This window comes from Ambystoma mexicanum, chromosome 1q, assembly GCF_040938575.1.
Source record: "Ambystoma mexicanum isolate Mex_15411 chromosome 1q, UKY_AmexF1_1, whole genome shotgun sequence".
Lineage (NCBI taxonomy): Eukaryota > Metazoa > Chordata > Amphibia > Caudata > Ambystomatidae > Ambystoma > Ambystoma mexicanum.
In genome coordinates this window covers 1,109,175,923-1,109,192,423 of record NC_090922.1, presented here as the reverse complement: position 1 = coordinate 1,109,192,423, position 16,501 = coordinate 1,109,175,923, and the positions used below count along the sequence as shown (strand labels likewise).

Here is a 16,501-nt window from a genome sequence, read left to right as displayed (position 1 = left end):
CTTCCGAACCGTCTCAACCTCTGATTACTAGAGGAATGACAGAGATCGAAAAGAACGGATATAGTAGTGGAAAGTCCCAAGCCACCACGAACACGTCTCCTAGAGTGCCTCTCAGAGGAAATTCCCTTCAGCAGAATAGCTCGCACTTCCGTTTGACACCGGTCACAAACGGATCCACTTGAGGGTTTCCCCAAAGGGCGAAGATCTCTTGAAGGACTTCCTGAGCTAGTTCCCACTCGTGGGACACTACACCCTGCCTGGGGCGTTTTCCTCCCCGGCTAGGTGAACTGCCGATAAGTACCATAGCTGCATTGCCTGTCTGCACAGTGGTAATGACCCTACACCTCCTCATTTGTTGAGGTAATGCAACTGTGTTGTCCGTCATTATCAGGACATTCTTTCCTTGTACAGAGGGCAGGAAGGCCTTCAGTGCTAGTCAGATTGCCCTCTGCTCCAAAAGGTTGATATGTAGTTTGGACTCCGATGGAGACCAGTGACCTCTGACTGTCACAACGTTGGCGTGGGCTCCCCACCCCGTGAGTGAAGCGTCCGTCACTACTGTAATCTCCAGCCATGGTTGCCTAAAATGTCTGTCATCCTTCCTGAGAATTGAGACCATTGAGTTCTCAGAGCCCATTGAAGGGATCTCATTCTCAGGCAGGCTTCTGGCACCAGAAAAATGCAGGATCCAATGAGGCCAAGCAACCTCAGGAAATGTAGGCCGGAAGATTTTGGGCACTTTGAAATTTGGAAACCATCTGTAGAATGGCTTGAGCCCTCGCCATGCGTGGCAAGTTCTTTCCCAAGGATGTGTCTAATACAACTCCGATATATTGGAGTTGCTGGGAAGGTGTCATCTGTGACTTCTTGAAATTGAGGAAGAAGCCCAATCTGTGAAGGGAGTGGCAGGTGACTTTGAGATGATCCAAGGTTTGTTTGGGAGAACATGCTTTGATCAGCCGATCGTCCAGGTAGGGGTAGACATGAGTCCTCTCCTGAGATGTGCTGCCACCACCGCCATCAGTTTGGTGAAGACCCTCGGGTGGAGGTCAACCCGAATGGCAGGACTCGAAACTGATAGTGCAAGCAGCCAACGGCGTACCTCAGGTATTTTCTGTGCTTGAGATGGATTGGCACATGAAAATAAGCACCCTGAAGGTCCAATGACCCAAACCAATCCTGTAACTGGAGGGCCTGAAGGATCTGAGAAAGTGTGACCATCTTGAACTTGTCCTTCCTGAGGAACTTGTTCAAGTATCTCAAGTCCAAGATGGGTCTCAGTCCCCAGTCCTGTTTTGGGAATAAAAAAATATGGGGTATACCAACCCTTGTTCCTCTCCGCTACAGGCACTGGTTCTATAGCACCTTTCTCTAGCAGGGTTAATATTTCCTGCACAAGGAGTGGATCTGGAATCCTCAAAGAGAGGTTGCCTAACAGCGGCCCCTAAAGATTTGGCAACCGCCTTGGAGGTCTGCAACCTCTCAAGGCTCTCGTCAGCCTTGTTGCCAAAAAGGTGATACCCGTCAAGTGGCATGTTCAGAAGATGGGACTGTACATCTGGTGCAAAACCCGAATTCCGCAACCACACAAACCTGCGCATAACCGTGCCAGTAGCCATGGACCTGCTGACGCTATCTGCAGTGTCCAATTCAGACTGAAGGGATTCTTGCATGGTTTCCTTTCCATCTCTAACGATAGCTAGGAAACCCTCCCTTTCCTCCCTTCTGGTATGTGGTCCGCCGCCATGGCGATGCACTCCCACAGAGTGTACGAAAACATGGCTAAGGCACAAGTGGAGTTGGCTGACTTTAAGGCCATACTGCCAGCTGAGAATACCTTGCATGCCCATCCATCGACACGCTTGTCGTCCATATACGGAGGGATTGTAGGGTATGCTGCCTTGTTAGATGTTGCTGTGGCTGCCTGGACAGCCAGACTCTTAAGCGTGGGGTGTTTGGACAGATAGCTGGGGTCGATAATGGAAGGGCAGTATTTTCTAGTTGGGGATTTATCCACAGCAAGGATAGAATCCGGGGACTCACAATTCTTGGCCACCCCATTTTGTAAGGCCACATGGAAGGGTAAAACTGGGTCTGTAGGTGGACCTTGGTCTAGAATGTCTGTAAGATCATCCTGAATAAACTGAGCTGGTGGTTTGGCCCAGTCTAAATACTCTACCACTTTTGACATTAGGTATTCGCCTAGCTCTGGTTTTCCAAACTCAGTCCCTGGGGATGTATCCACACCACTGGCATTGTGCAGTGTGCAGTGTGTCAATAAGGTCTTTCATTCTACTTTCTTCAGAGATTAAACACTCTGGCACATTAGGAGTACCAAACTCCAGACTAAAAGGAACCTCCTCTTCCTCAGATTTCCCCTTCTTCAAATATTGAAGACAAGGATTTAAAATACTCCTCCCTGGTAAAGGAGTGAAAGTATTTTCAGGTGGTGGCAGTTTTGTGGAAGGCTTTGGCTTAGCAGCTTTTTCTTTTGCTGCAACAAGCTCAGAGGGCTGAGCTGAAACCTTGGAAATCTTCGGAGCAGATGGTTTTGGTGTTGACGTGGGCGTGAATGTAAATGGTGCCCATGGCATCGAGGCCTCACAATCACCTTTGAAGATTTCCCCTTCGGAGTAAGAGGAGCCTTGGTTGGCGTCAAAGAGCTCGAGCACTCGTCACGAGTCGAGTGACTCTTTTTCATCGAAGACTTTGAAGGCTCTCGATGGGTTTTTCTTTGATCACCCAGGCTTGAGGGCGCATGAGTGTCAGAACAGGAATGATCTCGGCAAGCTTGGCCTTCTCAAACACTTCAAGCATTTTAGGCGAAATGCCTCCCACTCTGCAAAAGAAGAATGCTTGGTGGGACACCTACATTTCCTGGTGGATTCGTCTGATGACGATGAAGAAGACAACCAGTGATGTCGCTTCTTCGATCGTTTCGTCGAAGATGATGAGTGGCGGGAGCCACTTCGGAATCGCAACCTCTTTTCTCACTTTTGCATCGAGGAAAATAAACTCCAGACTAGACAGTCGAGGATCGGTCGGTTTTGGTTTTTACGACGTACCTATAATTTCCCCTTCCTCTCTCGCAGGGCTTTACCCGTCATCGCCTGACACTTCGAGCATGCCTCCGTGTCGTGGCCGTCTCCCAAACACCACAGGCACAATCAATGCGGGCCTCTGTTTTTTTTTAACTGCACTCCTTGCGCTTCTTGAAACCCGAGAGAGGGGTAGTCGGGGTTGATGATGAAGACATCCTCTGATTTTCTCATCGAAGAACGAACTACGTATAAGGATATAGTAACGAGGCACGCTGAAGCAACACATTCTGCAGAAAAACGGAACTGAGGCCAACGGGCGCCACGCGTGCTACTTGTACACAAGATAACATCACCCTCGACAGAGGCCTTCGAGGGACTTTGACTCGATGCCATTGACGCATGGCGCCCTCTGCTGAGAATGCTTTTTCCGAAGTAGCCGAAGCTGGACGAGAATATCAAAGATGAGGAATACGTTGGAGGACACAATCCATTCACATTAATAATTCTCTTTTGAAAACCAATATTGTGTCTCTATCCCATTGTCCACAAAATGTTTGAACCAATAGTTACCAAAGAAATTCATGTATAGAAGGTCATGCATAAACACAACATTTGGATATTTCATTGGATACAACTTATTTAGTGAGAAACAAAGTGATGCCCACTAATAAAGGGTTAGAGTTAAAGAATACATTCACTCAGTACAATTCAGTATTGGTGTGCAACTGGCACAGCCGGTTTAAGGCTGCTCATGCGCAATCACAAATCAGAACATGTTCTTGTACCCAGAAAACATGCCTGTATCAGCATATTTTAAGGTGAGGAATCTGTCTTATACAACAGTATATTTAAATCATACCACTTCACAGCTCTCATACACTACCTATATCAGTAGCGAGTAGTCTGTGAAAGTCAGATAAAACCGTTGGCTTTATCAATGCTGCTTTTTATCAAGACTTCAGTGCAAGGCACAGATACAAATCAAGGGGCTGGAGGGACATTTGATGAAGACATTTAATTACACCAGTACTGTACTATAAAGCTGCAATTAAGTCATTAACTCTCAGCAGACAGCTTAGACATAAATCTGACAGGCCAAAGATTGATTTTGTTACTGTTTGCTAAAGATAGCTCAAAGTGATCACAGGAGGGTGTGTTTTGGTCGCAGATGGGGCAGATAAAATACTGGGCAGATATGGTCATAGGAATTAGCATGGCCATGATAGGTCAATGGGCGGGAAACAAACAACACGTACAGAGTGACCTTCATCACATGACGGCTCCATCCCAGCTGCATTCCAATGCAATAGTTTTGGCTTGTAGGTAGTGCTGAGGTACTCCTAATATCAAAACAAAAAATGAAGGTACAAAAGAACATTGAATTTGCACATAGTAAGGGAACGGAGAAATTGTGTATAGCCAAAAAAATACCATTCAGGTCCAGCACGTCCCTTAGCGTTGCATCTGCACAACACTGAGAACATATATGGTGCTCTCTTGTGGGAGTTGGGCGAGAATGGTGATTTACGACCGCAAACGTCATAAGATTCCTCACACCCACTGCCTGCCATTCCGCACGGGGTCAGAAATCAAGATTTTGTTGCAAAAATACTTTGGGACAGTGAAAAGATGTTAGTCATTTTTGTGTGCATGCAACAATAGATAAAATTGCAATAAATGTTTACTGTCGAGCATTCAGGCATTCAGCTCTAACGGCAGAGTTCAATTGAGTACATCATCCACCAATTCTGCTCCACAGAGTCTCAGTCTGGAGGTTGGAAAAATATTTATGAATGGAACTTGCACAGAAAGTATCATATTAGAAAGTTATCACCTGCTCAATTTCTTCTTCCTTTTTTTTAAGTTCCTGCAAGTTACTCGATTGGGTATTTTCAAAAGCCAAAATTGCTTCCTTGTATTCGCGATTTACACGGCTGTCGAGGTTGCGTATTTGCTCATCACGTATCTGCAAATTAGAGGAAAGATTCTCATAAACCGCTCTATTCACATTTTAAATTGAAGAACAAGCACCTACTTTACATGGTGTGCGTGATTTTTTACTTGAGCATCTCAAATATGTAGAATGCCAATACCCTGCAGAGTGTAAGGATTACAATATATCATTAATAAGAAAGTAACTTGTCAACTGCAACATTTCAAATTGATTTCTAAATGCCGTAAAATGCAGATTGTTTAATCCACAGCAAGGAGTTTTGAAATCACTGCAGAAGGTGCTATGTCTGTTTTTAAACGTCTATTTTACAAACATTTGACATATATGACTACACAGTAAACTAACATGTTCAGGAAAACTCTTACCTTGTGCGGCTAATAAAAGATCAATGAGTAGGACATGCAAGTTGACATACATTCCTAACTGAAATCCAAAGTCGTCTTGTTAAATACACTCTTATTAGCTGAATCCAAGCAACTAATAGTACAAGGCTGACAGAAATGAACATTTGGTGGGCAGTGAAATGACACCGTTCCCCACTGCCCAGGCTAACAGGCAACGTTTGTTGACGTGAAACAAGAAAAACAAAAAAGTTAATAAACTTACAAACTGAAGAGTTTGGGTGATCACGGTCCTAGCAGTTGGGCAGGTCTGCAGCCAAAAGCTGCATATAACCATAGTGTGTATTCGGAAATCTGTAGATGGCTGTACAGGAAGCAAAGTAAACACTGAAGTCACAGGCGAGGGAAATCTCCTCACTAACCAACATAAAGCGAGACCTCAAGGGAAATATGAGCAGGAAACCAATCAAAAACCTGGAAGCTAAAGCACAGCACACCCAGCCATACTGAAGGGCCAAAACAAGTTGCAATTCCCCAGAAGCACTATAAAAGTAAGGGGAAGGGAAGAAAAGGAGAAGGCCTTTGGAAGGAAGCAAGTATGTTTCCAAACCATCCCTGCATACACTGACACCAAACTACCTGGGACAAGGTACCAAGGTAGTCCAAGCCTTGGCGAGCATGCAGTAGCTTCCCTGTAGAGAGCTAACCCAGAGCCCCAACCCACAAGAGGGGCAAATGCTGGAAGAGAGGGGGATAAAGAGACCCAGGGAAGGAAGATGGCATAATAAAGCTTACCTGAAAATAGCTGATAAGTACGCTCTAGACCAGGACGTGTTTTAATAAGATGTTTTATTTTAATTTTTAAAATAAGAATGGGTTTCCTACTCTATAAATTAACACACAGGTGCTCCTCAGGACGTCTTACAAATAAACACTGCCCTCTCTCAAAATCCTATGCTATTCTCACATCTGCCCTACCGCTATAAATAGAAAGAAAGCCAATTTAAGGTTTCGCGTACATTAGGATTAGTCTCCCACTGGGACAGAACAGTGGTGGCTGGTTTCCTGAACCCCAACCAAAAAGTTCTCAAAGTTGTTTCTAGCTTTTGGCCTGATGATTCCAACCAACAAACAAAAATGCCTTTTAGCTACTTTTTAGCAAAACACAGCCTTATCAGCCAGTCAAAATAGTGTCTAGTTTATCCCTTTGCCATGGATGGATGTTCCTTATTAAGCATCACAGGTTCTTCTGATCTGGATAGGCAAAATTTCACAAAACAAAACCTTCTGCTTATGCCTGATCAGATATATATTTATATTGTTTTAACATGTTTGGTTTTAACATAACAACAGCACATACAAGATTACATAACAATCAGACGATAAAAGGGAAATGGGGTAAAGAGTCAAAAGTTAATAAAACACGTAAGTAAACACTGTAGAACTTTGTGCTAAAACGCCAGCCATGAATCACTCCAAGTCCACCTCGAGAAATCTGCTCCATGCATCCTCAAACACTTTGCCCTTTCTCTGAAGGGAAACTCTCAATATTTGAAAAGGGGTTCATCTTCTGAAGCAACCCAGACTTAGTTGGTAAGATGGTAGACTTCCAATTTCGCATAATAATTTTTTTAGCCACCATAGAACCCTTAAAGTGCCAGGTTGTCTGCGAATAAGACAGGTCCTACAAATCTGTATCATCACGCAAAATCAGTGTCATAAAATCTTATTTCCTGTTCACACAAAGAACTGCATTTATGGTACCTGTAATTTCACTCCAAAAGTTCTTCACCTTGAAACAGTTCCATAGCATATGCTCCAATTAACAGGTTGTACGTTTGCAGCCCCAACAATCTTCAGAGTACTTAGGCCTTGTTTGCACATCCTCTCTGGTGTCCAATAGACAAAACATAGACAGGAGCATAACCTGTTGTGCTTTCTTCCCGATGTCGATAGACATACGGGGAATGTTTCTGCAAAAGACTTCCCATCTTGCTATTGTCAAATGAGGTGTAAGCTGACCGGAATGGATCTAATTGGGGACCATATGTGGTCTTGCATCTTCAACGGGTGTGCTACAAGGTCTTCCAGATAGGACCAGTTGGTCCTCAGGTCGTCCCTCATATGTTCGAGCATCACCCTGAGTTGGAAGCCCTATAATACAAACAAATATTTGGGAACCCAAAACCACCCTTGTCCCTTGGAAGGGTCAGAATGGCCGTTTTAACCCTCAGTGTCTTATTTTTCCATATAAATCTTTGGATTTCCCCAGTAATTTCAAGAAATAACTTCTTCGGGAGCTGCCTCGGGATTGCTGCAAACAGATACAGCAATCGGGGGAGCATGTCTATCTTTATTGAGGTCATTCTACCATACCTGATCAGTATGAGGGGGTCCCATCTCTATGTCCGTTTTCAGTTGAGCCCTGAGGGGGTCATAATTAGCTGCAACCATCTTGTTTAGATCCCTGGTCACCTGAATGCCCAGGTACTTTATACTTTTTTCATCCACCCTTATACCCTGGTATCTCCTTCTCAAGTGGAGGAGGGGGCTCTGCTTGAGTACAGGCAATATGCAGGATTTCCCTACATTAATCTTGAGCCCAGAGAGGCGGCCATACTCCGAGATCTGAGTCATTAGTGCCGGGTGGGAGTGCTGTATATTAGTGAGGTAGGCCAATATGTTTTCTGCAAAGAGTTAGAGTTTGTACTCTATCTCACCCCCTACTATACCCTTAATTTGTCCATTTGCCCGAATCGCAATTGCCAATGGCTCCATCCCTAGGACATAAAGTAATGGAGAGAGGGGGGAAGCCCTGTCTTGTACCTCTTGTTAGCACAAAAGTCTTGGTGAGACCCCCGTTAACCCGTACCCTGGCCCTGGGTTTATTGAATAGGTCTGTCATCCATTGCAAGCAGTTTGTCCTTAGACCCATTTTGGTTAGAACCTTCATCATGAAGGGCCATTCGACCCTGTTGAAGGCCTTCTCTGCGTCCAGCGACACCAAACAGTCGCCTAGGCCCTTCATTTGGGCACCGTGGATCAGGGTCACAGTTTTTCGGATGTTGTCCGAGCCCTGCCCCTTTTTTATAAAGCCCACCTGGCCTCCATGTACTAACAATAGTAGTCCCCCTTCCAGTCTTGTTGCCAAGACATTTGCAAGGATTTTTGCATCCATGTTTAGTAGAGAGAAAGGTCGGTAGGACGAGCACCTGGAGGGGTATTGTGACTATCGTTGCGAGCAACATTGTGGGTGGCAGGGCCTCCCCTTGCAGGCATGCATTAAATACTCTCACCAGGTGTGGTGCCAGCAGGGACCTAAATAGTTTGTAAAACCATTGAGAAGCCATCTTCCCCTGGAGATGACCCTGATTTCATCCCCCTGATGTCCAGTAAGACCTCTACAGTTATGGGGCGCTCAAGTTTCTGCACCATTTGTTCTGGGAGTCCCGGAAGGGGCAGACCCCTCAGGAATGTTTTGCATCATCCCCCCTGCACACCGAGGTATATAGGGCGCTATAGTATTTTGCAAATTCGTTGCCAATACTTCTAGAGTCATAGACTGATTCTCCCTCCTCGGTTTTTATTACTCCAATAGTTTTCCCTCTCCTCCCTCAGTCTCCATGTTACAATCATATCCGCCCTGTCCCCTTTCTCATGGTACTTCTGTTTCAGAAACAGGAGTTTGTTTTCAGTTTCCTGTTATGATGGCCTTATTTCCCCTGGGGACTCCCCGACTGTGTGTGTGCCATTTTCAGACAGAGCACGTCCTCCTTCTCCCCCCTCCTTTTTCTTTTTCGATCCTATCCTTATCAAGACGCCACGCGTGGTAGCCTTGAAAATCTATCAGACTGATTGGATCCCCAACTCCCCAGGGTCATTAAAGAGGAAGTATTCTTTCATTCCCTCCAGCAGCTCCTGCTGCACTTCCTTGTCGTTTAGTAGACAATCATTAGACCTCCCCCACCCCCTAACCCACTAAGGCTTGCTGTCCTCCACCCCTCCATTATTACTCTCACCATATAGTGATCTGACCATAGTATTGGGGTGATCTGGGATCCCACGACTTGCACCTTCAGGATTGAGTCAACCAGTATCAGGACTATACGTGAGAAGGAGTCATGTACCGCCTAGAAGAAGGTATACGGCCCATCAGCCTCCAGTGGGGGTGTTAGGGAATTGCACAAGCCTAAGACTTCATTCACTCGTTTAAATCGCCCCGATTCACCCACCTTCATCTTTGTCGTCGGCTGTTTACCCATTCTCTTGCGGTCCCTTATTGGGTCTAATACCATGTTAAACCCCCACCCCCTGACCACCAATTTCCCTCGAGTATATTCAATCAATTTGTCCCTGACCCCCGCTTGGAGCGTACACAGAACCCATTGTAAGTTTGGAACCATTCAGCTATCCTTTGACAAACACATACCTCCCATTCGTGTTGGTTAGCACAGATTCCACCGGAAAGCCCATTTGGGACGAGATCAGGATCGCGACTCCTCACCTTTTTTTCACATCAGAGGCCACCATCACTTCACCCACCTCCTGGGATTGCAGCCAGGGCTCTCTACCCTGCGGCCAGTGGGTCTCCTGAATACACATCCAATCGTTGAGGGAGCCGATTACCATTTCACCTAGTCCAGGCATAGCCTCCCCCGAGACAGATCCATTATCGTACCCTTGTTACCAGAGCCCCTGTTACATACACACCATCCTCAAACTGAGCATTTTGAACATCATGTAAAACAATTCCCCTCAACTCACCCCCAAACCCTCGGTGGCATCCAACCCCCAACTGGGTCATGACCGCAGACAAGATTAAATCACCAAGGGTCTTCCCGGACCCTGTAACTGCTTAACAAACGTCTTTTCATTGAGACCCCTTCCTACCTCCTCTTTTTCGATATACAAACTTTTCCAAACTATTCTAAACTGTCCCCCTGTCCCCCTCCAGTTGTGTCACCTCCGTTACCCAATCCGCTGGTCCTTCCACTCACTAGCACAGGTAGGTCCAGCCGGGAGGGAGACAGACAAGGGTGGCGGTTGAGTTTCATGAACTTCCTTGAGTCTGGAATTTTGTGCCTGTTCGGCCCCTTTATGTGCCATATCCATTCTTCTGGGCTTTTCTCCTCTCCTTCCATAATTGGTGCGCTCCCACCTATCAGTTTGGTCGTAACTCTCTGAATGTCGTCCTCTGTCACCAGTTTGTAGTTATAGCCATTGACTTCAAAATACAGAGAAGGGGAAGACCCATCGGTATCTCACCCCCTTCTCGTTAAGCCATTTAGTGAGGGGGGAACATAGACACCTCTTGGCCAGTGTAAGCGAAGACAGGTCCTGATAGATTGCAATTTTCACACTGCCCAGGGCCCCCGAGCCCTGACCCTTTGATTTATCCAGAATGTTTTGTCTGTTCAGGTAGTTGTGAAAGCGCGCAAGGACCGATCGTAGCCCTCTCCCTGCCGCTCCGCTCTGTGCAACCTGTCAGTTTTGGGCTCATCAATGTTCTCGTCTCCAAACAGGACCTTAAGCCTCATGGATTATCTTCCTTAGGTTACGGTCTGATCCTCCCTCCTTCTCCGGGATCCCAAAAAAAAAAATAATCGGGATTCCCCCCATAAATAAATCGCCCAGCCTCATGTCTATTTGAGTTTCCAGTGTTTCGAGGTAGGACTGGTTGTTCTCAACTGCCTGGAGCCTTTCATCCATCCTGTCAATTCTGAAATGTATTCTATACACCTTTCCTCCTATGTCGGCCCTCATCCCCCTTATGTCCTCAGATTGAGGCAATGTCCTTCTTGGTGGACACAGTGTCATCTCCCTTTTCCGCCATGTTGACGTCTACAATAATGGACTCAGTTTCCGGCCTCTGGAATTCAAAAGTTCCCAATTTAGCCCTCCAGTCCCTGGGTTGGGGGTGGGGGGTGTCCTGCACTTGGTTCTGAGGTCGCCCCTAAAGGTTTTGCTGGGGGCCGCCTTTGACTCTGCTTGTGGGCACCGGCGTGATCTGTGCCCCACTTGTTCCTCCGAGGTTCCTCTCTTTGAACCTCCACAAGTCCGTCGTGGGTCTGTGGCACGGGCCTCCTCGGCCCTGTGGCTTCTTTGGGTTGGTCCCCCCCAGACTGTTTTCCTGTCCTTTTGGTGCGTCTAGGGCTTTCCTTCACCACCTCTCACTGTGGGTCATCACCGCTCTCTCTCTCCTCTTCCGGGCCTATCCCTAGGCCAACACCTAGTCTCTGCCTTCTGGGGTTGTTCTGTGTCCGGTAATCAGAGGTGTCCAGGCACTTGTGCACCGTGGGGTGGGCTCAACTCCCCCCCTCCTTCCCTCAGGGTGACTCTTCCTCCTTCGGTTTTCTGGCATCAGGGAGGCCCCCTTACCGGGCTTGGCCCTAAGTCTCTTCCTAAGGTGTGTCTTGCTCATCCCCAGACTTCTTTCCTCTTCTAAGGGCTTTACTGTTAGAAGGGGGGGGGGGTGTCCCCGAGGCGGGCACACGCCCCAGGTGCCCATCTGAGGGCCCACACCTAGGGCCTGTTCCTTGCGAGTGGGAGGAGAGCTGGCAGTTGGAGGTGTGCTTCTTGTTTCCTATTGGGGGGGGTAGCTCCACCTCCACTGCGCCCTCGCACGTCCCAAACCCTTGCCTGGGCGTTCTAGGGTGGGACCCTGGAAGTTAGTGGGGTCCTTACCTGGGTGGGCACACACCCCAGGTTCCCACCTTTAGGCTCTCTCCCAAGCTCTGTCCTCTTTCACTGGGGGGGGGGCACACTGGCCGGAGGATGCACGCCTCTTGTACCCTGCAGGGGTACTATTCCTTCTCTTTTATGACTCCTTGCCACTCTGTCCCCTTGCGTTGGCCCTCTATTGTGGGAGGGCACACTACAGTTCAAGCCCCCACCAGGCTCTCTGCACCCGCGGTGCGTTTGTTTCCCCCTTCTTCTCCTTTGCTCCATGAAGCGCAGGCCTGTTGCTGGAGGGGTGGGGGTCAAGCCAGTCCCTCCTGGGATTCTGGCCTACTATACAAGGGCCTCCTCACCTCCGTGCCTCTGCCGGTGTGCACGGCGCGTCAGAGGCTGTCTCTGTGGTTCTGTCAGCCGAGTCACTTTCGCTTTCCCGCTGATATTGAGGGAATGTATTTCTCTGCTTTCAAGTGTTCGTTTTTCACAGTTCTTTGGCCGGCAAGTGGCCCGAGGTCGCCCCCAACTCCTGGCACTCTGCTACCCGGTCGGGTGGGGATGGAAGGTCCATGCAGGGGCTCAGTCGGCTTTTTAGGTCCGGAGGTTCGCGGTTAAGCAGTGTGCATGTGCGCACCCCCTGGTGGCCTCACTCGGTATATAATCTTGAATGCTTCCTTGCACGCACAACATCTCCAGACACCCAGTCAGTCAGAGGGGTTTTTGAAAGGTCCAGTGACTGACCATGGTTTCAACTGCTTTGAGCCCAGAACATGGCAGGCACAGCAGAAGCCCACACTGCTCACCTTGAGCCTGTGATCTTATAACAGAATCAACTATCTGTTGCAGTCCTCCCGTCTTCTTGGAGCAGCTCATGGATTATCTTGCAAATACATCTTATGTGAAGCACAAGCAAAAGAGAATGTTAATAAACAAACATTGATGGGAGAGCCTGAAAATGCTGGACTGGTAGTGTGTATGGAATCATTAACTCAATGGTTAGGATTGTATCAAATGCAAGAGTACATATTTGAAGATACTCGGATAAAACATGCCAAACTGCTACAGGCAATCTCTGCCAATACAATCAACACATCACTGCACACTCATCCTCAATAAGACTAAAATGTAAGGCTGGAAAATCACTATTTCTAAGCTAGACATTTTCTGTTGCCAGTTTGAAAATTTGACAGGTTACTAGTACTTACCAGTTACAATTCTTAATGTGTTGAGCTGCTGCGCGGGCCACTTGTGTTGCTGAGGAGTTCTGCTGAAGTCTCGGACCTTGGTTTGGGGAGTTTCTCATCAACATCTACTACTCCTTTGACCAACAAACCACCACTCCTGTGCTGTCCACATTGTTTCCTCTTGCACACGGGCTAATTATTTACTGCACAAGCCAAACATTTACCGATTTTAAATGCTGCACATAACTCTGATATTAGTGCACATGGTATGCTTACTCTGGGAAATAAGGGCAAAAGAAAAACTGAATAAATCAAAAGATGTGTAATATGAAGTTGCAAGCAACCGGAAAGACATTAATTCCATCCACAAAGCTTTTTTTTCCCGCAGGATATTTTAAGATGACTGTCCTCTGAACAAGACCCAACTGCAACCCCAGACACGTTTCGCCTATTGGGGCCTCATCAGTGAGGTGAAGCTGTGCCTCTCTAAGCACAATGAGCAAGGGGGTCCAGCAACACCAGGCAGAAATGAGCGTCTGGGGTTGCTGTTGGTACTCTTGTTTACAGGAGAATTGCCTAGCATTTCGGTATTGGACTGCCTAAGTGGTTGCGACCAGACTGATATGCAAATGTATATTTCTTCTCAGCGAAAGGTGCAGTGAGCTAAAACATGGTTGTAGACCCTTCTTCCCATAGAACAGGTTATTTGGCTGTGTTTGTCCTCGGTAGAGGGGCTCACAGACATTTTTGTATACAAAAAAGGTCTCAACATACATAAGATTGTGCAGTGATTTAAGGCACAATCTTTGGAACACTAACAACTTTAGGTTGCAGGTTGCAATGCCAACAAGATAACGTAATATGCCTGCTGCAGAGGCAGTTAATGTTCATGGGTCATTATCCAACAGCCCCTGCATTGACCGACCATCGCTGTGTCCTCTTCAGAAAATCATTGCCTCATGGCTTCACCATTTGTCTAGAAATGGTCTCCTTTGTTAACTTTATTCTCAAAAATGGAGGTGCCATTAAAAACATGGCACATGTTGGCGATAAGGGCAACAAAAAAATAACAATGCTCCCAACAACTTGGACATTAACTCAGGCTGGTCTACCACCAGATCTACTTTCCATATCAATCTCAAATGTGATCTAGTGGGTGTGTTGTCGGCTTTCCAACTTTGCCAAGTCATGTGATCTAAGTCAAAACACTATGATCCATCTTTTTTCACTTAACCAAATTGTATTATCATTAAGCAATAAGAAACAAGCTAAATGCTGATAAGCCAAGAGAAAATAGAGACACTTCACTGGATAAACCAAGTACAAGCGTGCTACCTACTTTTCAGCGCAAAGTCTTACACAACCGTAGATCAAATATTTTCATGTGAGGCAGATGAAACACTTTAGTGTGTAAAAGCCAACCTATTGGCTTTTCCAAAACTTGCTACTGGTAATTTCTCTTTCTTTATTAACTGCAATTAGACTGCATGGCATAGATCATGCAGGTTTACTTCCTAATTCTCAAAGGATAGTAGAGTATCTGGCTCCACGAATGCTGTGCATTTTGATAATAGCAGGGATGGTGAAACTTATTACCACCAGATTCAAAATAAGAAAATTCAGTGACTATTGTAAAGCCGGTACAGAGGATCTTGCAAGCAATAGAAGCATCTTTAAAAAAAAAACAAAAAAAGAATCTCATGATTTATTGAGGCTTTAAAGAGTAAACAATTGTTGCTATTTTAAGAAATGTTCATGTTGTCAGAGGTGGCAAAACTTGCCACTTAACTTTCGCCCCAGGCCAGGATTTTGTTACCCACCATGCTTGATCATGCAAAACATGATGTTCTGTTTGTGTGTATTAAGAGCCGCTGCCTTGAGATATGGACTGAAAGGCTTTCATTATCAGAAAAATCATCTTCAGCTTCAGATAGCTGATGTGGAGCAGGGATGCCTCTGAATCAGTCTTTCACCCAGTGATCCAAAATGACACCCTAGCCCATCAGTGAGGAGTCTGTAGAACGGGTCTTTGTAAGAGTTAATGGGAGACTGAGTTCTCTCCAGAATGGTTTCTCTCATTCATCCACCACAACAAATCAAATGCATCTCTGTGGAAATTGGGATCGGTTCTAGTTGAAGCAGAGTGTCCTGAGACCAATGACAGGCTAGATGGAATCAAGTTCACCATATGCAGTCTGCCATGAGGAACCACAAGGCTATAAGAGGCCATCAAACCCAATAGTCTGCTATTTGAATGCTGATAAAGAGTTTCTGTTCAGAAATGTCATGCATACAGCATACATCCTGAATCATCTCCAAAGGAGGGAAGACTTTACCTACTTGGCAGCCATAAATTAAGCAAATGTACTGAATTGTCGGCATGGGGGGTGGGGGGGGGCAATGCAGATTTCTGTTGGTTTACAGTGCGGTCCAGTGCATAAGCCACTTTAGGGTCATAATCAATGAAATCCTTGACCTGCGAAGCAGTTGCAGCCTGGAAATGCGATCACCCAAATACGGGTAAATATGAATTATTTAGAGATGCAAATGTGATATTAAGGACTCTATTACCACGGTAAACATCTCCTGGGTCAAATTAAGCACATAGCCAATCGCCTTCCATCAGAGCAGAAAAGATCTGATCCAGGGTGACAATCTTAAATTTCTACTTGGGCAAAACAATTTTGAAATTGGAAAGATCACGGATATGCCTCCATTCTCCCTAGATACGAAAAGAAAGTGAGAGAAGTAACTCTGACCGACCTGATCCTCTCTATTGAATCTAGTATCACTCATTTCTGTAGCCCCTACAGAAGATTTGATTAAACTTGTTGGGAAAGGGGGTAAACTAACCATTGTGTAAAATTGAAATTGTCCAAAAGTCTGCTGTTATTTGCCTCAAAGATGTCAAAAGTTTCTCACAACTTGTCTGGCACACCGCAGGACCTGTATATTCTCAATTTCTTTTTTTAGAACCGAGCACAAGCCGAGCCAAAGAAACCTTTTGTTGTCCTCCACTTCTTAGTTGCTGCAAAAGATGAATGCCCACGTCTGCCCCTGCACTTTGCTCAAGCTATTATTCCTCTGAAAACCCCGATACTAGTGTGCTGGCTTAAAGATGGCAAACAAACCCTTTGCCATCACCATCTGAAACGTTTCTTTATTAAATTATGTTGTATTCAATGATGCATGCAGTGAGGTCTCTCAGACAGTATGTTCAATGTAAGGCTGTTTATTGGTTACAGCAAACTTCAGTGGTCCAACAAAAGACGAGGAATGTGTTCTATCCTTCACTTCCCTGCTTGAGCA

At 46.1% G+C, this 16,501-nt stretch overlaps 1 protein-coding gene across 4 annotated transcripts in view; it reads right to left on the bottom strand.

Annotated features, from left to right (window-relative positions):
- Window positions 1-16,501, bottom strand: part of CCDC18 (coiled-coil domain containing 18) — a 2,185,916-nt gene that overhangs the window by 1,300,275 nt on the left and 869,140 nt on the right. For all 4 annotated transcript variants that reach the window (XM_069641832.1, XM_069641829.1, XM_069641831.1 and 1 more), the window contains exon 14: window positions 4,876-5,007. In XM_069641832.1, the coding sequence (XP_069497933.1) occupies window positions 4,876-5,007 (132 nt within the window). The remainder of the gene's footprint in view (window positions 1-4,875; window positions 5,008-16,501) is intronic.